Source organism: Plecotus auritus (assembly GCF_963455305.1).
Source record: "Plecotus auritus genome assembly, chromosome: 7".
Lineage (NCBI taxonomy): Eukaryota > Metazoa > Chordata > Mammalia > Chiroptera > Vespertilionidae > Plecotus > Plecotus auritus.
Genome location: NC_137774.1, coordinates 62716302 through 62743077, shown reverse-complemented (window position 1 = coordinate 62743077; position 26776 = coordinate 62716302). Strand labels below are relative to the sequence as shown.

Sequence of the window (26776 nt, the reverse complement as noted above, 5' to 3'; positions counted from 1 at the left end):
AGCGGATTGGCGGGGAGGAGTCCCGGAAGTGGTTCTCGGAGAAGCCCAGGTGGACGAGTCGAACTCGTATGGCGGTGCTCTTGAGGACGCTGGTGCAGCCAGGGAGGCCCCCGGGAGTCTTGGGGCGCTCCCTGGGACGGCGTGAGGCCAGCCTGAGCACTGGTTCTGGGGCTGCGGTGCGAGTGCGGTTCGCCCCCAGTCCCACAGGTAATCTTAGGGGATGTGACGCTGCAGGCCGAAGCCCATCGTCCGGTGCCCGCCCCCAGAATGTATCCAACGAACCCCTTCCGGTGGAGTTAGACTGGGAGGGCAGCGCGACCCCATTTTGCAGGGGCAGAAACAGATCCAGGAGCGGGAATTGTTCGCGTTGCCAGGATTTCGTTGTGTTTATTAGATTGCACCATCTCTTTCGGTCTCTTTCAGTAAATGTGTACCAAGTACAAACTGCGAGGTTCTGTTCCGCTGCGATACAATGACCATCGGGCCCCTACTCTGGTGGCCGCGTCAAACGTGTACAGAAATACTGTAATTTTAGGCAGTCTCGTGTGCCATATGGGAAATGAAGCAGGAGAGGTGACGGGTTCGTTTAGGTAGGAGGCTCAAGAACATTTTGTTGAGGAGGTGACATTTGAGCTGAGAACCAAATGACAAGAATATAGCATATAGGAGGAACCTTCTGAGCAGAGGAAATTACAGGTACGCAGGCCCTGTGGTTAGTGTTGGAGCTAAGCAAGCCAAAGGGAGTTAGGGGCCCCATTGTACACCCTAGTGGAGATCTTGTCAGGGCCTCCCCACCAGTTCCCAGAACTGAGCTTGCTTTTGTTAGCCCTTGCTGAGTTAGAGCCCTGTTTCTTGATTAACCCACCAGTTCCCAAAATTCTTTTCTCACGAGGCTGCCTCTGCCTTCTCCACAATGAACGTGCCTCTCCTGAAACACAGGGTCAGTATATAAGGCTACCTTTGTGGCAAGATCCCAACTGCACAGAGCGACGGGATTATGGATCGATACTTTTATAAAATCAATATAAGTGGATTACTAGAAAAATGAAAACCTAAAAAGCATACAAAATATGAGCCTACTTTATGTTTAAACAAAATTGTTCTGTCAAACTGCTGCTCTCAACATTTTGCTCTCAATATCTGTGCTTCCTTGCAACAGTTTGCAGACCAGCATTGGTTTGGGTGCCAAAGCCTGAGATTGGGTATAAATTTTTGGCTTTGCCACTTCTTCCTAGCTGTGTGACTTGGAGAAATTACTCAGAGGTTCTGAGTTTTATCTGTCAAACAGGCCTAGTAGTAGTACCCTGCTCATGGGTTTGAAATAATGTAGCTGAGGCACTTAACAAGGTCTGGTACTTATAGAAAGCACTTAATAAACAGCCTCTATTTTGATTTGTTGTTATTAGTGTTTTCTTGCTGATTTGCAGGAGAAGCCCATATGACTACAGGCAGATAAGGATTATCAAGCAACATAGATCATTACAATAGCTAAAATTAACTGAAGGGTGTTCTTTGGTCAGCATTTAGGCCTCACAGCAACATTATAAGGAAGGTTTCTATTTTGTGTTTTTAATCCCTCTCATAAATGAGGAAATGGAGCTCATACAAATTAAGTCGAGTGCCCAAGGGGTGCCAGCTAATAAATGGTGAATGCAGAATTTGAATCCAGGTCTGTGTACCTATAAGAGGTCTCGCTTTTAACTGCTAGACCCCTGTCTTCTATCTTGGGGACCACTGGTTTTGTGGTGGCCTTGCAGTAATTAGCTGGAGGTCACACACATAATCCGTTGAAATATGTCTGCCTGACCCTAAGGGAGCTGTGCTGTCCTGTGCTTGGAGGTGCAGGTGAGCTCATTGTGCAGACAGGGCCGTGGGCTAAACCTAAGCAGGCAGGATAAGGGGAAATAACAACCCTGGGAAAATTGTTCATTTTAAGTTTTCAGTCAAGAATGATGGAAAAGCAAAATCTTAAGAGTTTAAATTCAGGTAAAGAGAAATATGGACTCAAAGGTTAATTTTGGTTCGAGTGTAAAGCCAGCACTTAATGTAAAAATCTCAAGTAGACAAAATTCAAAATGTATAATGAGGATAGTCATGACAGTGCGTAGAGGGTGTATGTAAAATATCATTTTATGGTATTTTAAATTTGTAGTTAATTTTTCCCCAAGCACATCATTGAATTGGCATAAATTAAACACACATGTGACAATGGCTTCAGTGACTCAGCCTCTGCCTCTCCTCCTTTGGGTGAAACTTGGCCTTGAGGCAAATCTCACAGTAGAGTGATGGATATTTGGAGGGAGTTGGAGCCTTTTTACAAAATGTTCCCTGGGTCAACAGCTGCCTACCTGCTGGGACAGATATACTAAACTTGGGTGGTCTGCCTGTTCCAGAAAGAGGGGCTAAATGAGTCATCACCCCGTCCTCTGTGCAGTCTGACTGCTAGCTGGAGAGATGGGACGGAGGTAGCGGTTTCTTGGGCTTTGATGTTCTTTGAGACATTCTGTTACATACAGCTTGCTTGCCCCTTGACTGAGGCTTGCCAGCTCACATTCCCTGTCTTGTCTGAGCTGTTCTTTTCTGCCAGGCTTCTTGCACCTGGGTGGCCTCCGCACTGCCTTGTACAACTACCTCTTTGCCAAGAAGCACGGAGGGAGCTTCATTCTGCGGCTGGAGGACACGGACCAGACCCGCCTGGTGCCCGGGGCAGCGGACAATATTGAGGACATGCTGGAGTGGGCAGGTGAGGCTGGCTGGGAAAGGACCTGCAGCCTTCCCATAGCACCCAGGAGGGAGAACAAGGGATTCCTGGAGAGATGGGGGCGTTTGTGATGCCTGGGGTGGCAAGTGCCAGCTGAAAAGACTTAAGCTCCCTGAAGAAAAGCTCCAGGCTGTTTTGAGATTCCTGTTCTTATCCCGGAATCTCAAGTCCTCCTAGGAGCAGGCAGGAATAGGCTGAGTGTAGGGTGGGCCTGGGGAGCTGGACCTGTGGTAAGCGGGAGAAAGTTCCAGTCCTGCGCTCCCCAGTGGGGATGCCAGCCCAGCTTGTCAAATCTGCCTTCCAAGAGGAGCCACAACCCCAGGGTTTTGTTGTTTTTCAGTGAATATTTCCCACTGTTAAATTTGAGCTCAGGTTTTTGAGGGCTTTTTAACCACATAGTATGAGTGAAAGAAAATGTTACCAGCCTCTGAAGTCAATTTTCTTGTGGGAAGTTTAATCCTGAGCACAGCCAAGCTCAGGGAGGACAAGGAGGCATGTGTTGGTGTTTCCTGGGTCAACAGTTGCCTACCTGCTGGAACAGGTATGACTAGTTAAGCTCCCCAAGAAAAAATACCGAAAATACCAAGACTGTTTTGAGATGTGTATTTTAATATCAGGTAAATTAACTGGACTCTGGGTTCCTAAAGGGCAGAAGCCAATTTCTTTTCTGTCTTTTGTCGTAGAGGGCTATAGCAGATACTAGATAGAGATTAGCTGAATAAAAGGGCATTCATTCAACAAGATCACTTACTGTGACCCAGGAAGTGTTCCAGCAGTGAGCAGAGACCCTGTGCTCAGTAAGTAGGGGAGACAGGCAAACAGATTAATTCATTCCTGTGATATTAAGTGGTGATGAGTGCTATGGAGAAAGGGTAGCAGGTTAGGGAACCCGTAGGGAGGGGTGCTCGTTTAGACATGGTGGTCTTCGCTGTGGAGGTAACACTAGAGCAGAGACTTGCACAGAGTGAGGGCCAGCCCTGAGGTTACCTAAGGGAAGAGTGTTCAAAGTAGAGCAAATAGCAGATGTGAAGGCCCCACAGAAGCTAAGTGCCCGGTGAATTAGAGGAGCAGCCGAAGGCCACAGTGGCGCAAGCACAGTGAGCAGGCAGAGTAATGGGGTGTGCAGGGGATGGAATGCCACGTGGGCCATGGAGAGAACGCTGACCGCATGTGGGCTCTGCACTGGCACAAGGGGTGCTGACGAACAGGTCCCACTCTCGTGGAGCCCCTGGTGCAGCACGCATGTGTGAATGACGCCCACCCTAGCGTTTCAGTGAGGCAGAGGGCAGCTGCCCAGGCACCCCAGGGGGCTGACCTGGAACTGCTTGCATCAGGAAGTCACTCTTTCAGGTTGTGTGTTTTTTGGGGGGGTGGAGGGGGAAGGTTTTGACATGTAATTCACATACTACGAAATTCACCATTTCAAAATGTACAATTCAGTGATTTAGTGTAGTCACCATGTCGTGCAGCCATCGCCACTCTCTAATTCCAGAACATTTCCATCACTCTAACACAGCCTTGGGCAAACTATGGCCCGCGGGCCGGATCCGGCTGTTCTATCCGGTTCTCTTGCTCTCCCCTCCGCTCCTTTACTTTGAATTTATATTAGTTCACACAAACACTCCATCCATGCTTTTGTTCCGGCCCTTTGGTCCAGTTTAAGAACCCATTGTGGCCCTTGAGTCAAAAAGTTTGCCCACCCCTGCTCTAACACGAAACCCAGGACCTGTTCCTCCCCCACAGCCCCTGGCACCACTCATCTGCTCCTGTCCCTGTGGTTTGCCAATTCGGGACATTTCATACGAGAGGAATTACACAGTATGTGGCTTTGATGACTGGCTTTTACTTAGTGTAAGTTCATCTGTGTGGTAGCATATGTCAGCACTTCATATTCCCCTTTAGGATAGTCATTGTGTAGAAATACCACATTTTGCTTATCCATTCACCTGAGGGTGGGCATTTGGCTTTTTTCCACCCTTTGGCTATTATGAGTCACTGCTGTGAGCATTTATGTCCTAGTCTTTATGTGAACATATGTTTTCAAGTCCTCTAGTGGAGTACTCTAAAGCCCTGGGCGTTCCACATGCTGATCACATTCAGGTAGATCAAGAAGGGACCCCAGTGCACCTAACCCAACCTTCTCTTCTGACAGATGAAGAAACGGAGGCCCAGTGGGAGAGAGGGCTGAGTAATACTAACAATACCACCAAAGCTGACTGAGTGCCGTGCACATACCAGGCAGCACACTAAGCCGCGTGACCACCCTCAGAAGGAGGCACCATTTGTGTGCTTTTACAAACAACATGGAGGCTCTGAAAGGCGACTCGCCCAAGGTCTCAGTGCTGGCCAGTGCGTCTGAACCCGGGCCGTCTCCTCCCGAATTTGTGAGAACGCTGGGTGTGCAGGATTACCCCTAATTCATTTGAAAGCTTTTTGAGGGCAGAATGGCTATCATTCAACTCTTCTGTGTCCCCTCTGCCCTCTCCTGGAAGCGTTCACAGTTCAGCACGTCGTCTGTGACCTGGAACCTGACCTTGGGCTAGGGTTTGGCTGATAATTGATCACATTTCCTCCGAGGACTTATAGTGCATCTGCTAGAGGGCTATGTGCTTTGTGAGCACTGATGCTTTTTTAAAAATATTTTTATTGATTTTTAGAGGGAGGGAAAGAGAGAAACATTGACGTTGCTGCCTCCTGCACACACCACCAGGCATCAAGCCCACAGCCCAAGTGCCCTGACTGGGAATCGAAACAGCAACCTTTCAGTGCATGGAATGCCCAGCCATCAGCCATACTGCCCAGGGCCTAGTTCTCAGTCACTGCACAGTAAGCTGTCAGCTGCACTTTTCAGAAAAGGGAATGCAAAGAGTCAGTGCAGGGAGTGTTAAGAGCATGGATTCTGGGCCAGCTCACCTGAGTTTGAATCCAGTTGTGCCCCTTATCCTTGGCCAAGTTATCTAACAAAGTCCCTCTGTGCCTCAGTGTCCTTGTTAATGAATGGGGATAATAATGACATCTGCCTGGTATGGTGGTTCTGAGACTTAGTGAAGATCACAGAATAGAAAGGCAGCTGGCAGGTGCTTAGCACTCTGGTGCTCCCGCATCTGGATCCCTTGTCACAGACAAAGCCTGGAGTCCAGCCAGGCCTGATGGCTGTGCCCTGAACCACACTCTTCTTCCTGAGTGGGCTGGTCCAGGCCTGGGCGGGTTTCCCCTCCCCAGGGAAAAGGGGGATGGAGAGGAAGTGCAGTTGGGAGTGTGGACGTGAAGCCAGCATGCCTCCACCTGACTCCTCATCCACCAGGCTGTGTGGCCTGGAGCATGGAACCTCTGTGCTTGAATTTTCACCTGCGAAAGGGAAATCGTGGTAGTACTGAACTCACACGTTGTTGGGAGGACTAAAAGTTCTACTCTGTTTGCCAAGCCCTTGGAGCAGTGTTTGAGAGCCAGTGTCGCTTGCATCTTATTAATTGGTGATTACTCTCTTTCCATGCTCCAGGCATCCCCCCTGATGAGAGCCCACATCAGGGAGGCCCCAGGGGGCCCTACCTGCAGTCCCAGCGGCTCGAGCTGTACGCCCAGGCCACGGAAGCTCTGCTGAAAACCGGGGCTGCTTACCCCTGCTTCTGCTCTTCACAGAGGCTGGAGCTGCTGAAGAAGGAGGCCCTGAGGAGCCACCAGACACCCCGGTGAGAGCCCCAACCTGTCGTGCTGCCTCCCCAAAGTTGGATGTGTTTGTTAGCTGTTGCTGCAGAACAAGTTACCCAAACTTACAGTCTCACAGCTTCTATGGGTCAGGACTGGGCACTGCTCACGTGGACCTTTAGCTCAGGGTTGCTCCCAAGGCTCAGCTCGCAGAGGATCTGCTTCCATTTCCTTCGAGACTGTCGGCAGACCTCAGGGCGTCCTGGCTGTTGCCTGGACACATCTGCTCTTTGCCACGTGGGCCTCTCCATAGGGCAGCTCACAGCATAGCAGCGGGCTTTCCTCAGAGAGACCAGGGAGAAAGCAAGAGAGCGAGACAGAAGCCAGAGTCTTTCGAGGAAGTGACAGCTCATCACTTTGGTTGTACACTGTTCATTAGGCGGAAGTCACCAGGTCCAGCCTATACTCATAGGAAGGGGATGGCACAAGGACAGAAACCAGCAGGTAGGGATCACGGGGGCCAGGTCTGAGCTGCCAACCGCCTTCGGTCCTAGGGAGTAACACATCAAGAAGTTTTAGTTATTTGTTATTTTGACTAAGTAGGATTTTCTCATGTTCAGGAAAATATACACCCAAAGCTCTCTCCCAACGCTGACTCTACCTACTCAGGTCCTCTCTAGAGACAGCTGGTGGTAGAATTTGCTGGTGTCTCCTGCAGAGACATTCAGTACATACACTGACATATGCCTTTTATTTCTCTTTCCCCCTTCAAATGGTAGCACACAATGAGGATTGTGCAACTTCTTGTCTCAAGGGTCAGTCTGTATCAGTCCACAGTTTTTATTGTTTTGTTTTTTTAGTCCACAGTTTTTTTTATGCTTAAATGATATTTCATTGTATGGATATACCATCATTTACTTAATCAGTTCCTTAATAATGAACCTTTATGTCATTTCTAGTATTTGTTATTAAAAAAAAGAGCTGTGCCCTAGCCAAGTTAGTTGCATACACCAAAAGGTTGTGCGTTCAATTCCTGGTCAGGGCACATACCTAGGTTGTGGGTTCAATCCCAGTCTGGACACATGTGGGAGGCAATCAATCAATCGATGTTTCTCTCTTACATTGATGTTTTTCTCTCTCTTCCTCTCTTTCCCTCTCTCTCTCTCTCTCTCTCTCTGAAAATCAATAAGAACATATCCTTGGGTAAGGATTAAAAAAAAGAGAGCTGGGCCTGGCCAGTGTTGCTCAGTGGTTGATCATCGACCTATGAACCAGGAGGTCACGGCAAGATTCCCAATCAGGGCACATGCCTGGGTTGTGGGCTCAATCCCCAGTGTGGGGCATGCAGGAGGCAGCTGATCAGTGATTCTCTCTCATCATTGATGTTTCTCTTTCTGTCTCTCCCTTCCTCTCTCAAATCAATAAAAATATGTGTGTGTGTTTTTAAAAGAGAGCTGTGACAAATAATGTGACAGGCATCATTTTGCACACATGCAGTGTGTTGTTAGAGACCTTCCAAGACGTGCTGCCTGGTGGCCCTGCACAAGCTGCACTCCCATCAGCGGTGGCCTCATGACTTAAGTTTCACTTTCAGTGAACCGTTTGCACAAGGGCTCGGATGTTTGGATAAGTTCACGACATCCCCTGCAGCACTGCTTCTTCATTATAAACACTGGACTTACCCACCGACAGAAGATGGCTTTTTCTTTGCCCAAGATCCATATGGTCTTCAGAGACATAGATAGGGCTCATGCCCATCATCAGTGTTGTTAGCAACTATGCTGCTCTACTTCCCAACAGGTATGACAATCGGTGCCGGAACCTGAGCCAGAAGCAGGTAGCTGAGAAGTTGGCCAAGGATCCTAGGCCTGCTATCCGCTTTCGCCTGGAGGAGGAGGCACCAGCCTTCCAGGACTTGGTATACGGCTGGAATCGGCATGAAGTAGCCAGTGTGGAGGGGGACCCGGTCATCCTGAAGAGCGATGGCTTCCCCACATACCACCTGGCCTGCGTGGTAGATGACCACCACATGGGCATCAGCCATGTGCTGCGTGGCTCGGAGTGGCTGGTCTCCACTTCCAAGCACCTGCTGCTCTACCAGGCCCTGGGCTGGCCTCCACCTCGCTTTGCCCACCTGCCCCTGCTCCTTAACAGGGACGGCAGTAAGCTGTCCAAGAGGCAAGGGGACATTTTCCTGGCGAGTTTTGCTGCTGCCGGCTTCCTACCAGATGCCTTGCTCGACATCATCACTAACTGTGGCTCAGGGTTTGCAGGTATCCACTCACCTGAGAGTTCCCGGTGGGACCACAGCAGTGAGGCACCAGGGCTTGGGTGCAGGACCATAGTTTTTTCAAAGCTAAGCCTTTATCCTTGCCCAAGACTTAGAGCCCAAATCTTAAAGAAGCACCAAATAGGATAGGATGACTTCTTTGTGGGGGAGATTTTTGAAAATGAGGCGATAATAGTCTGCTTATTGTTTATTTTGCTCTTATTTAATCCTTAAAATATCCTTGGGAGGTATGATCTCCACTGTTTGTAAGAGGATTGGGAGTCTCAGAGAGGTCAGGGAATTTGCCAGTGTCCCAGCTAGTAGGGGACGTGACAGAGGTTATTGTCGGCTGAAGTCCCCACAATGCCCAGTGGGACAGCTGCTGCTCCGGAGAAGCAGCCCTGCACAGCTGCTCTCAACTCTGGCTGCACTTGGACTCACCGGGAAGCCCATAGAGCTCTGGTGCTGGACCCCACCTGGACCAGTGGGGTCAGGGTCTCAGGATGGCCAGACAGTGGGTGCCATCCCTGCAGCTCATGTCTCTGAGGGCAGTGAGTGTGGTTAAACCATTTTTTCAAACCATTTTTTTTCCTTAATGACAAGCCTTTCTGCAAGTGAAAGCTCATTTGGGCCTTTGATATAAAAATAGCTAGAGATTGAATCCCTTTGGTGAAAATGGGATGGGGAGCCCGGTGCTCACTCAGCCTCCCTTGGAGTTGAATGTTGAGGAGGGAGTTGAGCGCTGGGCTTCCCTCACTTGTAGAGAACCAGATGGGCAGGACCTTGCCAGAGCTGGTAGCACAGTTTGACCTGACCCGGATCACCTGCCACTCAGCCCTGCTAGACCTGGAGAAGCTCCCAGAATTCAACAGGTGAGTGGGGAACTAGAGAGCCCTGGTGGAAAAGGGCTTCCTTGCTGATGATGGGTCCCCACAGAGAGTCCTGTGGGCTCCAGAGTTGCATACACCTGATTTTGACTATGAGCTCACGTGTTTAGTGCTGTGTGACCATAGGCAGTCACCTCATCTCTTCAGGCCTCTTTTTCCTCTTCTCTGTAACGGAGCTATTAAGAGTTCCCACCTTGTGCAGTTGTTCTAAGAGTTGAGTTATGGGGGGATGGGGACACATCTGTAATACCTTAATCAATAAAGGGAGGGGAAAAAGGAAGAAAAAAAAAAGTTGAGTTAAATTCAACATTGCATCAAAGTATCTGCGCAGCCCCCAGCACATAGAAAGTGCTTGACCAATGGTAGGTATCCTTTTATCGTTACCATTATTCCTGCGTACCCCTCGTATGGGTTTTGTTGATTACCAAAGCCTTCATTTTAGAACATCTCCCCTCCCCTAACCCCCGATCCTCCGGCCAACACTGAGGAGCACTGTCTATCATGTCACCCACCATCACTGAGGAGCACTGTCTCTCATGTCACCCGCCAATACTGAGGAGCACTGTTCCTCATGTCACCCGCCAACAATGAGGAGCACTTCTCTCATGTCACCCACCAACACTGAGGAGCACTGTCTATCATGTCACCCACCAACACTGAGGAGCACTTCTCTCATGTCACCCCCCAACACTGAGGAGCACTTCTCTCATGTCACCCGCCAACACTGAGGAGCACTGTCTCACGTCACCCACCAACAATGAGGAGCACTTCTCTCATGTCACCCACCAACACTGAGGAGCACTGTCTGTCATGTCACCCACCAACACTGAGGAGCACTGTCTCTCATGTCACCCACCAACACTGAGGAGCACTGTCTCACGTCACCCGCCAACACTGAGGAGCACTGTCTCATGTCACCCACCAACACTGAGGAGCACTGTCTCATGTCACCCACCAACACTGAGGAGCACTTCTCTCATGTCACCCGCCAACACTGAGGAGCACTGTCTCACGTCACCCACCAACAATGAGGAGCACTTCTCTCATGTCACCCGCCAACACTGAGGAGCACTGTCTCATGTCACCCACCAACAATGAGGAGCACTTCTCTCATGTCACCCACCAACACTGAGGAGCACTTCTCTCATGTCACCCGCCAACACTGAGGAGCACTGTCTCATGTCACCCACCAACACTGAGGAGCACTGTCTTCTGTCACCTCCATGTGTCAAGGGTCCTTCACTCAGAAACCTTCAGATACAGTTACCCTTCCCATAACTGCTGACATGTCCCAGTCTAAGGGCCTGTGTGGCACACAGCAGGAAGGTTGCAGCGACTCCTTGCCGCCTTCCCTGGAGCACTGAGGGACCGGCTCTCCTTGGGCCCTCCTTGCGTGAGTGCCCAGGACTGCAAACGAAATCTCTGTTAACTGGGCAACCTCTACTCTGCTCAAGCCAACTGAAGCATGTGGAACAAGGGCCCTTTGCAGCCAAGAGAAGTCAGAAATCTTTTCTTCTATTGAATGATTTTTTTTTTAGAGGGGGAGAGAGAGAAACTTGTTTTTCCACTTATTTATGCATTTATTTGTTGATTCTTTTATGTGCCCTGACCAGAGATTGAACCTGAAACATTGGCTGGCGTATTGGGATGAAGCTATAACCAACTGAACTACCCAGCCAAGGCCAGAAATATCTTTTTTGTGTGATCTCTTTCTAGTTTAAAAATGTTAGCTATTATTTTTTTACTAGAGGTCCGGTGCACGAATTTGTGCACGGGTGAGGTATCTTGGCCTGGCTGGCAATCAGGGCCAATCAGGGCCCATCTCACCCAGTCCCAATCAAGCTGATCCAGCCAGCCAGCCAGAGGTAGGGTATGCAGGAAATTGGCTATGGGAGCGCACTACCACCAGGGGGCAGCTCCAGCACTGAGCATCTGCCACCTGGTCGTCAGTGAGCTACTGGTCCTTCGGTAGCTTAGATTGTTGTTAATCCTCACCTGAGGATATTTTTCCTTTGTTTTTTGGAGGGGTTTTTTTTTTTGTTGTTGTTTTTAGAGTGGAGAGTGGGAGGGAGGGAGGGAGAGAGAGAGAGAGAGACCAGGGCTGGGGATCATGCCTGCAACCAAGGTATGTGCCCTTGGCCAGAATCAAACCCAGGACCCTTCAGTCCGCAGGCCAAACTGGCTAGGGCATGTTAGCTATTATTTTAGAAGCAGCATGTCTCTGGGTTGTTTGGGGCCCTCAAGCTACCTGTATCACACCTTGGCCAGGTCCCTTTCCTTCTGTAAGTATAGAGAACTCCTTTGGCTTTTCCTCCAGGCTGCACCTTCGTCGGCTGGTGAGCAATGAGACCCAGAGGCGCCAGCTGGTGGGGAAGCTGCAGCTGCTTGTGGAGGAGGCATTTGGGAGCCAGCTGCCAGACAGGGCTGTCCTGGACCCAGCCTATGTGGAGAGGATCATCCTGCTGAGACAGGTGGGACTGGGAGCTCCGGGAGACCAAGGGAGTGGAGCCCCCCATTTCTCTCCTTCCAACGTGTCAGCCCTGTCCCCAGTGCATTGAATGACTGCCTCTTTCTCCAGGGTCACATTTGCCGCTTGCAGGATTTGGTCTCCCCAGCACACTCCTTCCTGTGGACTCGCCCTGCTGTGGGTCGAACGCAGCTGGATGCCATCTCAGAGCAGGTGGATGTGATTGCCAAGCGCGTGCTGAGGTGAGTTCCCGAAGGCCAAGCTCAAGGTTCTGTACCCTCTTTCCCCCTCCCCTCCTTGGGTCCCCTTTACCCCAGGGCTGGGCATTTGGGCTCGCAGCACAACCTGTGGCCAGTGAGAGGTTTGGGGGAGCTAATCACTCACCAACGCTCTTGGTAGGAGGGGAGCCCAGAGGAGCCCAGGCTCTCCTGAAAGAGATGATGCATTCAGGTTCCGGGTTGGACCCACCTGGGTTCCATTCTGGCTCCACCTGTTACCCAGTTAGTTCACCTGCCCAGATGGCTTCACTTTGGCCAAGTTACTGCACCTGTTTGAGCATCGTTTCCTCATCTGAAAGGTGCAGGTGAAACTACTGCTTACTGTAACAGTACCAGAACACTTCCGATGACGAGAGCGGAAAACAGCCATGGAGAAGAAGGACTGGTCTATGTAATTGTGTGGTCAGAACAAGGGCTGACTTGAGGCTAATGCATGGCCCAAAAATACATAACCAAGGCCCAGTTTCTCTGTCTGTCCTTTTTATTCTGCCCACACTCCTCCATGCTGGCTGCTCTGATAGAGGGAGAACAGGTTTCTCTCCCGCTACCGAGTGTACTTCTCTTTACCTAACAGTCCAGGGGCGAACAGCTTTCCTCCTTGTCTCCAGTGTCCTGCCATCCCTAGATTTTGTTCTTGTCCCTGTGGTCCATGGTGGCTCACAGACCATCCAGAATTCAGCCAGAGGAGAAAGAAGGAAAAGAGGAGGCAGACAGGGCATTTCTCCCCCTTAAGGACTTGACTTAAAAGCTATCCTGCTAGTTGGAACTCTGTCTTAGGGCCACGCCAGGCCTAAGGAAGCCTGGAAAATGTATTTTTTTTACTTGGCAGCCATGTGCCCAGCTAAAAATTTTGTTACTACATACAAAAGTGAAAAAAGTAACTTGTCTAAAATGATACAGCTAGCCCAGCCGGTGTACTCAGTGGTTAGAGTGTCGGCATGCACACCAAGGGCCATGGGCTCGATTCCCAGTGAGGGGCACGTACCTGGATTGCAGGTTCTCCAGCCCTGATTGTTTGTGTTCAGGAAACAGCTAATCAATGAGTCTCTCTCACATCGATGTTTCTCTCTCTGTGTCTCTCTTTCTCTTCCCCCTCCCACTCTCTCTGAAAAAAATCAATGGAAAAATATCCTCAGGTGAGTATTAACAACAACAAAAAAGAATACAAGCATGTGACAAGAAATACAAATGGTATATCCCTGGCCAGGAAGCTCAGTTGGTTTGATCATTGTCCCAGTGCCCCAAGGTTGAGGATTCCATCCCTGGTCAGTGCACATATAGAAATCAACCAATGAATGCAGAAATAAGTGGAACAACTAAATCAATCTCTCTCACATCAATAAATTTTTTTTAATTAAAAAAAAAATACAAATGGTACAAGAGGGATTATAGCAGAAACTAAGTCTTCCCTCCCTGCTCCAGCCCCCGACAGAAAGGCAGCCACACTTAGCAGTTTCCTTTGAAAAGTGTCTAAATTTAAGGATATGTATATACAACTCTAGTCCTGTAACTTTTTAATTTTGAAATTTAATGTTTTGGTTATTAATACATTCAAACCTCTTAAGCCTGGATTTAAAACCTAGAAATGATAAGACGGTATATATTTAGGGAGTCCTGTTTTTAATCCTTGCCCCCTATTAGCCCAGTTCCAAAACCCTCTGTATGTTATGACTGCTCTTAATTATGTCTAAATCCTTCTTATCTTCCCCTTTTTTTACACAAAAGGTACAATACAAGAACACAGTTCTGTGCCTTTTTTTCCTTTTAATATATATTTTGATCTGCCCAGTATTTGGAGAGCATCCTCATTCTTCTGCAGCTACACCTACCCCATTCCTATACCACTTTGCCATGATTTATTTAACTCCCTCCTGCCGATGGACATTTGATTGCTTCCAGATTTTGCTGTTAAAACAATGCGCAATGAGTAATCTTACCTAGACACCATTAACATGTTTGTAAGGATAGCGCCAAGATAAGTTCCCAAAAGAGCTATTATTAGTAATAATGCTTTCTTAATTTTGGGCATTCCACTCTAGGGGCTATTTGTTGTAATTCACTGGAAGTAATGTCATAACTCCCCATCCTGCCACAGGCATTGTTTTTAGAGGCACCCTGGTGCTCCCACTTGAGGCAGGAAAGCTGATACACAAATGATCAGAAGCTGCCAGATCTCTCAAAGTCCTTCTGTGCTCACGCCAAGCTGCAAGCCAGCTCTCATGTGTCCTGAGCTGCCATTGTGGGCTGCCCAGGACCTGTCCCTTTCACCTGCTCCTTGGCAAGTTGCTCCCTGCAGTGACATTGAGGAGAGTGTCTATTTTCCCCCACATTTTATATTTTCAATATTTTGTCTCCTCCATTTCGTAAATAACAGTAATCACGTAACCCAGTTAATGATGCAATAAGAATGATTACTTCTGTCTCCAGTTGGAACTCAGTTGCTCAAGTTCTGGAGTTAGTAGGAGATTTGTCTGTGTGCTGAAAGGCTATTCAGATCACTTATGAACCTGTACCCTGCGCCAGCAGCACTGCACGCTGAGCAGCCTCTGGGGTAGAGCTGTCCGGACCCCGTTGTGAGCAGATGATGTTGGAGTGGGCATTGTGGACCATCTGCCTCAGTCCCTGTTCAGTGTGGGACAGACTCCCCACCCTGCCTCCATCTCTTGCTCTAACTTCAAAGCAGGGCTGGGGTGAAGTTTTTGCAAGTCCAGCTCTAACAATAGGGAATTCCTCTTGAACTCAAACACGCTTCTAGGAGCAGATCTCAGCTGGACTGCCAGGAAAGGGCAGTGATTGCTGGCCCCTGGAGCTTAAGTCTTTACATGCTTCCACCTGTGGGCAGAGGATAGTTGTGGCAAGTCTGTGGCAGGGCCCTTTCTGGGGCTGCGATCTTCTGATTGCTTCCTTTCTGCTCTTCTATGTTACATCCAACAGTCTCCCTGTCCCCAGTCTTGAAACTGTTTCAGATAATTTCCTAGAAGGCTCCATACTTCCAGCCTCCATCTAACCCAGTCCTGAGTTTCTTTATAGATACTTTTGCAAAGCCTCAGAGCTATTGGGTGTAATAATTATTGGCTAATAACTAGCTTTTTATTGAAATACTAGAGGCCTGGTGCATGGATTGGTCTCTTGCTCTAAGTGACAGTTCAACCAGTAGCTATGATGTGCACTGACCACCAGAATCTCGCAATCTGGGACCCCTTGGGGGATGTCGGCCCAATCCCTGCAGGCCAGGCAAGGGACCCCACCAGTTCATGAATCCCTGCACCAGGCCTCTAGTATGCATGTAAGATCTTTGGTTAATCTCTTCCCGCCCTCTCCCCTGTCCCCTTCCCTCTGAGATTCATCAGACTGTTCCGTGTTTCCATGCCTGTGCGTTGAGTGTCTGCCCCCTGGTGGTCAGTGCACATCATAGCTACTGGTCAAACAGTCACTTATGCTTTTATATATTACTAGAGGCCTGATGCACGAAATTCATGCACAGGTAGGGTCCGTAGGCCTGGCCAGTGATCAGGGCCGATCTGTGGGGTGACCGGTGGGGCGATCTTGGGGAGGGAGGCAGCGATGGCACCCACCTTGGCCAGCCTGGTGCCGCCCTCTCGCTAGCCCCGTCCCCCATCGTGGGGTGATTGGGGAGCCCCCACTGGCACCCGCCTTGGCTGGCCTGGGGCCTGCGGGCTGGGGGAAGCTCCTGTGTTGAGTGTCTGCCCAAGCAATGTACTTAGTGCTTTGCTTGTTTTAATGTAGGCACAGCATAGTTCTGTGAGGTGCAGACCCTCAGGTGAGAAAACGGGGCATAGAGAAGACCTGCACAGAGGCAGCCGTTAGTAAATCCTCTGATTTTGGTACCCTCTTCGTGTCCCTATGTTATGCCCCCATGCTGGGATTCTCTGCTATGTGGTACCCTGGTGGTTTTCTCTTCCCCAGCTTGGGTGGGTCGGATGTGGTAGATCCTCCCCGCCCTCCCTCCCCAGGCTGGCCTGAACATTGACTGGTGCCCTTTATATTGTCACTGATAGATAGTCTTCCAAAGTTCTTCCTCCCGCTCTCTTGCATTGGCCCCTGCGGGCCCCTCATAGACTGGCCCACTTCTAGGCTTTTAGAAGGACCTGGCGCCAGCTTAACTCAGGACGTGCTGAATGCAGAACTGAAGAAGCTGTCCGAAGGTCTGCCCGGCACCAAGTACAGTAACGTGATGAAACTCCTCCGAGTGGCCCTCAGTGGACAGCCGGTGAGGCGGGCAGATGGGCTGGACTGTTCCCGGGAGCCCTCACTTACCCATTCAGCTAACATTCACCAGCAGCACTGAGCTCATCTTTCATACAACGATGAGTAAAACATGAGCACTCCCCTCACCCACTCACTCAACAGACAGCACCTATTGAGTGCCTACTGTGCAAGTGCCACGCTAGGTACAAAGTATACAGTAGTAAATCAAACACGCATGCTCCCTTCCGTCATCCTTCATGGACTGGCCGTTGATTGGAGGTAACAGACATGTCAATACAGAAAGAAGAGGCTCTGGGGATGCAGCCTCAGCCTCAGAAATTAAAGACAGTGCAGTGCAATCTCTGCCCTGGGGGTACAGGCAGCAGTGTTGGGGTTGGCTGGGGTATGACTTCTGCAGACCAAGGCTGGGCATGAGTCTCTTAGGCAGCTTAAGATCATAGGTGACATTTTCTCTTTGTTCTTAGCAAGGACCACCTGTAGCTGAGATGATGGTGTCCTTGGGACCAAAAGAAGTGCGGGAACGAATACAGAAGGTGCTTTCCAGCTGACAGGAGATGTGCCAGGCAGCGGAGGTGGCCTAGGAACCTGTGCGTGTGGAGACTGCCTTCGGAGGGGAGGAGTGGGTCCTGGGACCCATCAGGAACTTGTAGCAGGAACCAGAGTCTGGGTGCACACAATGTATACATGGCTCCACGCAGCCCCGTCCTCGCCCGCTGGCTGGGAAGCCCAGCATCTTCTCACCTCCCTGAGTCTACAGAGGACGGCTCATGTCTGATTCCGATACCACATTACATGGCAAAGGTTTCAAGATGGTTCCTAGAACAGTCCAGAGGGCTCATGTTTAGGCCACCCGAGCTGCATAACAAATGCCATAGAATTGGGGCTTAAGCAACGGAAAATTATTTCCTCACTGTCCAGGAGGCTGGAAGTCTACAAGGAAGGTATTGGCAGGTTTCTTTTCTCTTTGGCTTGCTGATGGCTGCTTTCTGCTGTCCGTAAGTGTCATCGCCCTGAGGGTGCCCTTGGTGCCTCTGGGTGTCCAAATGTCGTCTTCTTAGGACACCAGGCAGATGAGATTAGCACCCACCCTAATGGCCCAGTTTTACCTTAATCACTTCTGTAAAGGCCCAGCTGCACATACAGTTAAATTCTGAGGTCTCGGTGTTAAGGCTTCAGGATACGACTTTTGAGGGGACACAGTTCAGTGCATGACAGCTTGGCAGCAGCCTGGACTCAGTTCTCGACCCAGCTTGGACTCAGAGTGGCAGAGCTGAGCTGAAAGTCACTTTCTCGGGGGCTCATCAGGGGACAAGACTCATCTGTCAGGGTGGGCTGGGGAGGAGCACTTATGTCTTACACTTTTTTTTTGTCCTGGACTTGGGGCAGCCTGCTCTCTTCCCTAAAGACTGTCTGCTACTCCCCCAGTTCTTCAGACCTGGTCCTTAAACTCAGGCCTTCACCCTGCCTAGTCTGCATCTTTTATTCATATCTACCTCCTCCTCATATCCATTCCTGTCTGAAATGAGATGTTCTTGGGGTGAAGAGAAATAGCTAAAGTAAAGGGAAGACAGTGGCTGGGTACAGAAACCCACAGGGCTTCTAGGTGTCCCGGCGGCAGCCAGCCTCTGAGAGGCCCCAGTCATTGCTCCCTCTTGGTGTTCACCCGAATAGGGCTGAGTTGAGATGCATCATGGCTTCCTTCTTGTTCTCTTGGATCCCTTACTCTGCGGGAAACCACTTCCATGGAAGACTCAAGCAGCCCTGTGGAGAGGCTCATGTGGCAAGAACCGAGGCCTTGCCTGCAGCCAGGTTCATGCCCATCTCAGAAGTCGGTCTTCCAGCCCCAGCCACACCTTCAGGTGACCACATTCTGCCAACGTCTCGACTGCCACCTTCACGAAAGAGCCTTGGCCGCAACCACGAAACAAGGCTGCTCTCAAATGTCAGACACACAGAAATGAGGTAATCAGCGTTCATTGTCTGCAGCCACTAGGTTTTGCCCTGCCGGGTGGCTCAATTGATCAGAGCACCATCCTGATGCACCAAGGTTGCAGTCTCTGGTCAGGACACATGCAGGAAGCAACAGTGGGTGCATGGGTGGAGTAACACATTGATGTTTCTCTCCCTCTCCCTCTGAAATAAGTCAATAATAAAGCTACTAGGTTTAAGGATAATTTGTTATCCAGCAAGTGTTAGCTCTTACCCTCTCCTTGACCACAGGAGAAGGGAAAGGGGATAAAGAATTTGATGAGCTGGGCTGGTGTGGCTCAGTGGCTAAGCATCGACCTAAGAACCAGGAGGTCACAGTTCATTCCTGTTCAGGGCACATGCCTGGGTTGCGAGCCCCATTCTTGGTAGGGGTCGTGCAGGAGGTAGCCAATCAATGCTTCTCTCATCGATGTTTCTGTCTCTCCCTCTCTGAAATCAACAAAAATAGTTTTTAAAAAAACGAATTTGTTGAGCTTCACAGACCTAGTCTTTTCTTAAAAAGTAGATCACAAAATTCTATGCAAGCACTGGACACCAACTCTGCTTAACGAGGTTTATTGGTGATTACGTTTATGGGATTTCAGTTGTGGGAGAGACAGTATCTATGGGAAAGCCAGAGACCCAGTCTGTCTGTGCAGGAGCAGGCGCCACGCCAGGCTTGCTGCAGTGGGGACACGGGGACTGCAACTGTTCTTTGTGATTTGTTTCCGTTTGCATTTCCCGTCAGTTTTGGGTGATGCAGCGAAAGATTCGGATCCTAGGAGGAGAGTGTTGCTGTTCCATAGCTAGGAGAGGTGTCCCTGTGGGATGCTGTGCAATGGGTGGAAAAAGCTGTTCCCAAGGAAAAGTGTTTTTCCAAAAGTGGACACAGGAACAAAACTAGTGATTTGTTGTGCACTTGCCTGAGGTGCAACCGTGTCAGGTTTCAGAATTTGCTGAAATGCTTTAGTCCAGCGGTCGGCAAACTGCGGCTCGCGAGCCACATGCGGCTCTTTGGCCCCTTGAGTTTTTAGCAAAGGCCAGCTTAGGAGTACCCTAATTAAGTTAATAATGTACCTACCTATATAGTTTAAGTTTAAAAAATTTGGCTCTCAAAAGAAATTTCAATCATTGTACTGTTGATATTTGGCTCTGTTGACTAATGAGTTTGCCGACCACTGTTTTAGTCCATTATTTCATCCTGTCTTCACAATCCCATGAGAGAGGCATTATTTCTGTAATAGATAGGGAAACTGAGTCAGGAAAAGGTAATTAACTCTTCTGAGTTCACATCTGAGGCACAGTGAGGATTTAAACTCAAGCTTACGACAACCCCGAGTCTGAGCTCAGCTCCTTTTTTTTTTTTTTTTTTTTAATATATTTTATTGATTTTTTACAGAGAGGAAGGGAGAGGGATAGAGAGATGGAAACATCGATGAGAGAGAAGCATCGATCAGCTGCCTCCTGCACGCCCCCTACTGGGGATGTGCCCGCAACCAAGGTACATGCCCTTGACCGGAATCGAACCCGGGACCCTTCAGTCCCCAGGCCGACGCTCCATCCACTGAGCCAAACCAGCCAGGGCTGAGCTCAGCTCTTAACTACTGGGTGTCGTCAGCGTCTCTGCTTCTCAGACGTGAAGGACAATTAGGAGAGACTTCCTCACACCCTGGCTCGTGGTCCTGGAATGTGAGTGTGTGACGCGGAGTGATGAAAACGCTGAGCTGATAGAGTGCTGCCAGTTTCCCAGTTGGCATGAGTTGTGTAAAAGCAGCATATGCCTTTGGACAAGGGGTTTTGCTCAGGACCAGTGGGATGTCACATGTTTAAAATAACCTCAAGCCCCTCCCCACCCCAACCCCTGTGTTTTTAGAGTATAGTGAAACAGTGGAGGCCCACTGCCTGGACAAACACCTGGACAAAGTCCTAACCAGGCCGGGGTCATCCTGTTCACCAAAAGGTTGCTGGTTTGATTCCAAGTCAGGTGACATGCCTGGGTTGGGGTTTGATCCCCTGTAGGGGGGCAAGCAGGAGGCAGCTGATCTATGTTTCACTCTCATGTTGATGTTTCCCTTCCTCTCTAAAAATGAATAATCCTTTAAAAAAAGATTTAAAAAAAAAAAGCCCAGACCTACCATTTATTATTGTGACTTCTGTACCTCAGTTTCCTCACCTATAAAATGGGGATAACAATGGTACCTGTCTCAAAGAGTTGTAAGGATGGAGATATGTGACATATGTAAAATTCTGAAAACAGTGCCTGGCACTTAACAACTGCCTATTTCCGTCATTGTCATCACTGGTATTTTCATTCTTAGAAATGGTAATCTTGGTTGCAAGGCATAGAAACATAATTCATTGGAAGAATTAGGAGTCTCTTGGATCCAAAGGCAGGACTTCTAGCTGCACCTTACAAGAGGCTGGAATCTACCTGTATCCAAGGCATTCACTTTTGTCCCTCTGAGCCTGCAGCTTTCTAACATCTCTGTGTTTGCTCCCCTCATCCTGTGAGCTCTGTCTCTTTCTCTCTCTTCCTTTCTCTCTCTCTCTCTCTCTCTCTGTTTCTGTCTCTCTCTCTATGACTGTCTGTCTCTGCACTTGGCCAACAACTGCCCCAGCCCTAAAGCAGAATCATTTCTCTTCTACACTGCCAGTTACATAACTAGTATTCCATTTCCAAGTTCCCGGGAGAGACTCTGATTGGCCTAGCATGGGCCAGCTGTCTACTCCAGGTCCAATCACCTGGCCAGTGGGACAGGCATGTAATAAGTTCATGGCTGTGGGGACCTACTCTAGTGAGTGGGACAGTGGTTCATTCCCCTGAGAGTACAGTAAAACCTCAATATAAGGGACTAATTCAGGTGAGGGGGTGGGTGTTCATTAAAGCCAAAAGGCCGTTATATAATAAAGTAGGTTTTCCATATGTGTATGCTAAAAAATTCAAAAAATAGTTTACCTGTTTTTATTTATGTAGACACATTTGTGTAAGTATGTACGAAAAGTTTAATTCCACAGAAAGTTTGCTATATGTACTACTGTAATTTTAAATTTATTCTGAATAGGTCTAAATGTGTATTTTCACCAGTCACCATGAGTAAACAAAGAGATGCGCATTGCATGTGGGAACATGGGCCAGCTTGTGTTAAAAATGCTGCTGAAAGTCATGCCAAGGGACAACAGAACCAATTACCACTTGTGATGCAATGTGGTCACATGCTAATCATTCACTGAACATTGTTTACAAGAGGTGACCCTTTTTTTTTTTTTTTTTAAATATATTTTGTTGATTTTTTACAGATAGGAAGGGAGAGGGATAGAGAGTTAGAAACATCGATGAGAGAGAAACATCAACCAGCTGCCTCCTGCACATTCCCCACTGGGGATGTGCGCGCAATCAAGGTACATGCCCTTGACCGGAATCGAACCTGGGACCCTTCAGTCCACAGGCTGACCCTCTATCCACTGAGCCAAACTGGTAGAGCTACAAGAGGTGACTCTTAGATTTAAATATATCTACACTAATAAAAGAAACATGTAAATTAACCATCGCTACGCCAAGCCATGCCCACCAGCCAATCAAGAGCGAGTATGCAAATTAACCCAACCAAGATGGCGGCCAGCCACAGAGCTGGAGCAAGCAGGAGGCTTGGGTTGCCCCAGCAATGGAGGAAGCCAAGCTTCCCACCTGCCCTGGCCGGCCCTGGCCTCCACTCAAGGCTACAAAGTTTCAATTATAGAAGATAAATAAATCCTAGATACTTGCTTCCAGCTGGCCCTGGCCTCTACTCAAGAAGGAGCTGAAAAAAAATAAAAAGAAAAAAAAGGAGGGGCTGGGACCTTGGGTCGCCGGGGGGCGATCAGGCCAGGATGGGACAGCAGGGGCCATTGAAGGTAAGCAAACCAGCAGGGGGGCCAGTTGGGGGTGAGCAGGCCATCAGTGGGGGTCAGTTGGAGGTGATCAGGACAGCAGGGGGGGGCAGTTGGGGGTGAGCAGGCCAGTGGGGAGGGAAGGTGGGAGCGAGCAGGCCAGCAGGGGGGCAGTTGGGGGCAAGCAGGCCAGCATGAGGGGCAGTTGGGGGTGATCAGGCTGGTGGGGGGGCATTTGGGGGTGAGCAGGCCGGCGGCGAGGGGCAGTTGGGGGCTGGCAGGCAGGTGAGCAGCTGGAGCCAGCAGTCCTGGATTGTGAGAGGGATGTCTGACTGCCGGTTTAGGCCCGACCCCTGTAAACCGGCAGTAGGACATCCTTCGAGGGGTCCCAGATTGGAGAGGGTGCAGGCTGGGCTGAGGAACACCCCCCCACACCCCCTGTACACGAATTTTGTGCACCAGGCCACTAGTGTAGACTATATTTGTAGATATGTAATATTTATGTCAGTGAAATTGCAATAGTGTTTTTTCCAACATGTGGCCTATTCGCTAAAATTTGTTACAAGTAACAGTGATGGTTGGCATGTGCTGCGGGCCCCAAAGGGGAAACAAAACAAAAAAAGTAACAATGAGCCCTAGCCAGTTTGCTCAGTGGTTAGAGTGTCAGCCCGCAGACTGAAGGGTCCTGGGTTCGATTCCGTTCAAGGGGACATACCTCAGTTGCAGGCTCCATCTGTGCATGTGGGAGGCAACCAATCAATCATGTCTCTCCCACATCGATATTTCTCTTTCTCCCTCTCCCTTCTACTTTCTAAAAATCAATGGGAAAAAAAAAAAATCCTCGGGTGAGGATTAACCAAAAAAACCCCAAAAACTGAATAACAAAAAAATACCTGTTAATTTAATTATAAGCACATCTTGGCTAAAAGCATTTTTAAATTAACAGGGTTTTCATTTTCACATATGGCATATGGACCTGAACTTTTGTCCACTAAATTCGAAACACGTTAAATCAAGGTCCACAAAATCAAGGGTTTATTGTATTCTGTTTCAGAAAGTACCCTTCCCAGAAAATGATCACTTTTCTATATCCCAATTTGGAATCTCACTCATATTGCCTTTTACTACTTTATTGTGTTCTTCCTGATACTCATTACTACTAGTATATGGAATTAGATAGTGTGTTTGTACACTTGTCTATCTTACTCTAAAGACTATAAAGTTAAGACTGGCAGGAAAGTTTTCCTAGACTTGGTTAGCACCCTGGCACCTAACAAGTGACCTTCACACATAGCAGAGTCAAAGATCTCATCACAGCCTGGCCAGTGTGGCTCTGTTGGTTGGAGCATTGTCCCATGCGCCAAAGGGTCACGGGTTCTGTAGGCAACTCTCCTTCTCCCTTCCTCTCTAAAATCAATAAAAAATACGTATCCTCAGGTGAAGATTAAAAAAAAAAAAGATCTCATGATGAAAAGATCAGTTTCTTCAGAAGTGGCCATCAGCAGGGGGTCCAACTCGGCCAGATTCCAGCAGCTTCCCAGTGTCTTTCACTGACTGGGAAATCTTGTGTCTTTTGCAAGGTTTGCGATTGTAGTTAGCAGTCTGGTCCGTTGCCTGTCATATGCATTAAAGCCACGACTTTGAAGTGAAGGATGGGGAGAAACAGAATGGTTCAATATAGAGGCCTGTTTAGTGGGAACTAAAATTAAAAGTCTATTCAATAGTTAATATTTTTGTCTATGATAAAATTCCTACCTTCCCAGGGACCAGGATAGTACAGTGGAACCTCGATTCTCGAACTTACTTTGTTCCGGAATGCTGTTCGAGAAGTGATTTGTTCAAAAACCGAATCTTTTTTTTCCATTAGAAAGAATGTAAATTGAATTAATCCATTCCAGGCCCCCAAATCCCTGTTTTAACCTTTTTTGTATACAGTACATGTCTAATTTACTGTTTAATCTATAAATACTTTAAAAAGGACATGAAATATAAATTAATATTTAACAAAAAGGAAATGAAACGTACATAAAAAATGAAATTTTACCTACACAACAGAACTTACCTGTAATGTTGATGACTCATTATAGAAAGGAGCGATGTCATTGTTTGGAAGGGCAGTCTCCTTCCATGAAGACAACAGGTAGCTGTTTTCCTGGGGTTCTTTCTCCTCTTGCTCTCTTTGCTCCTCGAGAACTTGCAAAGCCTCTGTCCCACTAAAAACCTACCCAATGATGTTCATTTTAATACTTGCCTGAAGTGAAACACTCCATTGTCATTGAACAAGTGTATCTATCACCCAGGTTGCTACTTTGTCAGGGTGATAAAACTGCACTTCTCTCCCTCCCGCAGCATTTTCCTGATGAGTGGAGTAGGAACATCCTCCCTTCCCTCCTCCTCTGAAGAGACTCCACAGCTGCTCCTCTGAAGGTCCCGGAGCTCCTGGGTGGTCAGTGCTGTGTCCTCACCTATTCCTCCCCATCACCATCCACCTCCAAGCCATGGACTTGTCCAGAGACACAGGCTCACCCTCACAGCCCTCACAGACTCACAATCAGCAACAGACTCGGGCCACAGTGTCTCCCAGGCTGGTTGCGTAGTCCTGGAAGACACTCCCCCATGCTGTCTATGAGCCTCAAGCGAGTGAGGATATTAAAACCCTGTGAGGATATTTAATCCTGAGGGTTAAATCGGTGTCAGAGGTCACCTCAAAGCACCTCTGAAACAAGGCCTTTACGTAGAGCTCCTTAAAGTTAGAAATGACCTGCTGGCCCCTGGCTGGATGGTGCCAGAAGTCAAGAATGCGTGAAGTCTGGTCAGAAGGCTGAATGTCTGCATTATTACCTGCTGCTGACTCAATAGCCCAAACCTGATGGTCTCTTTACTGTTCGCCAAAAATTACCATTGATATGTCTGTTTGCATTCCTAAAAGGCAATTGTGTATTCTAGTAAATAAAAGGCAAATGGGAACAAAGACTCAGTGGAACTTGGTCCCTTGTACCAAGCTCACAACTGGCTTCCCCCATAATTTCCAAATTTATATTTCTTGTCTTGTGTATTAATTTGTGCATCAGCCCTTTCCCCAGGCCACGCTGGCAGTGGCCTCACAGGATGGGAGGAGTTGTTAGGCTCGAGGACCTAGCAGTGACTTGCTCCTCCGCCAGCCCTGCTCCAAGCTTGGAGGGCCGGCAGGAGCCTTGCCCAGGACATGAAGTGCCCTGAGTGGAAATTGTGTTTCCCGGAGGTATTTCTTCACACTTGGGGCAAACACTTCATGAATCCACTCAATTAAAAATTGCTGGTTACCCAAGCTTTTCTGTTAGCCCTCTACATCACATTCAACTTGTTTTTCATGACATTAATTTTCTTGAAAACTCGCAGGTTTTCAGAGTGGTAGAGTAGAGGCTTCCATTTAAAGTTTCCACTCACATTCCACACAAACATCATCAGCCCGTCCTTCCCTGCCTGGTGTCCCGGCAATGCCTTCCCCTCCTGGGTGGGGAGTCCTCTTGGGCATTTTCTCCCAGGAGCAGCCTGTCTCATCACAACTGAACACTGAGGAACAGACCCCTCAGCCTCGACGTATTCTTGACGTTCGGTCAGGAAATCATCACAGCTACTTCACTAATACTAGCAGCTCCCCATGGCTCCCTACACCATGAGGGCCACTTCCTTTACATTTATCGAAGCACCCCTACTCAGCTTGAATGAATCACTTTCACACTCATGCCAGGGTCTTTCAGGAGGTCAGTAAGTAGCATGTTCCCTTTTTCACTTATCATTGCCCCCAAAATGCTATCACTGGCTAACTGCTTTTTGTTTATCCAAATCAACAATTTTTCTTACCTCTTCATTTGCCTATGATCATTGTTTTGTGAGCACTTCATACCCTTAGCAACATCAGCACTTCTTCCTTTAAATATATTTTTATTGATTTCAGAGAGGAAGGGAGAGGAAGAAAGAGATAGAAACATCAATGATGAGAGAGACTCATGGATTGACTGCCTTCTGCGCGCCCCCTTCTGGGGACTGAGCCTGCAACCGGGCATGTGCCCTGACCAGGAATGGAACTGTGACCTCCTGGTTTATAGGTCGATGCTCAACCACTGAGCCGTGCTGGCCGAGCAACATCAGCCCTCTTGATGGCCTATTTTTGTTTTGAAATTGTGCTAATCATTGATTTTGTCATGCCATACTCGGTAGTCAGATCAGACACGCAAACACCTCTATCATACTTTGCAATTATTTCTTTTTGTTTAAATATATTTTTATTGATTTCAGAAAGGAAGGGAGAGGGAGAGAGAGATAGAAACATCCATGACGGGAATCATTGATTGGCTGTCTCCTGCACACTCTCCACTGGGGATGGAGCCCGCAATCCGGGCATGTGCCCTTGACTGGAATTGA

General features: G+C 48.6%; 1 protein-coding gene across 10 annotated transcripts; it reads left to right on the top strand.

The window, feature by feature from the left end:
* Nucleotides 1-20: 20 nt before the first annotated feature.
* On the top strand, nt 21-25409 carry EARS2 (glutamyl-tRNA synthetase 2, mitochondrial). 10 transcript variants are annotated; one of them, XR_013961116.1, is made up of 11 exons: nt 23-207; nt 2588-2743; nt 6261-6450; nt 8207-8679; nt 9439-9547; nt 11880-12033; nt 12141-12271; nt 16403-16538; nt 17002-17124; nt 18209-18499; nt 24722-25408. XR_013961116.1 is itself a non-coding variant. In XM_080678549.1 (10 exons), the coding sequence occupies exons 1-9, from the start codon at nt 69-71 to the stop codon at nt 17083-17085; spliced, it is 1572 nt and encodes a 523-aa protein (XP_080534675.1). In that variant the 5' UTR covers nt 23-68; the 3' UTR covers nt 17086-17124; nt 18209-18709. The 10 variants fall into 10 exon arrangements, 6 of the variants coding, with proteins under 6 accessions (XP_080534674.1, XP_080534673.1, XP_080534675.1 ...); XR_013961115.1 differs by having other exon boundaries at nt 21-207; nt 17002-18499; nt 24722-25409; XR_013961117.1 differs by lacking the exon at nt 24722-25408 and having other exon boundaries at nt 17002-17478; nt 18287-18374.
* Nucleotides 25410-26776: the final 1367 nt, after the last annotated feature.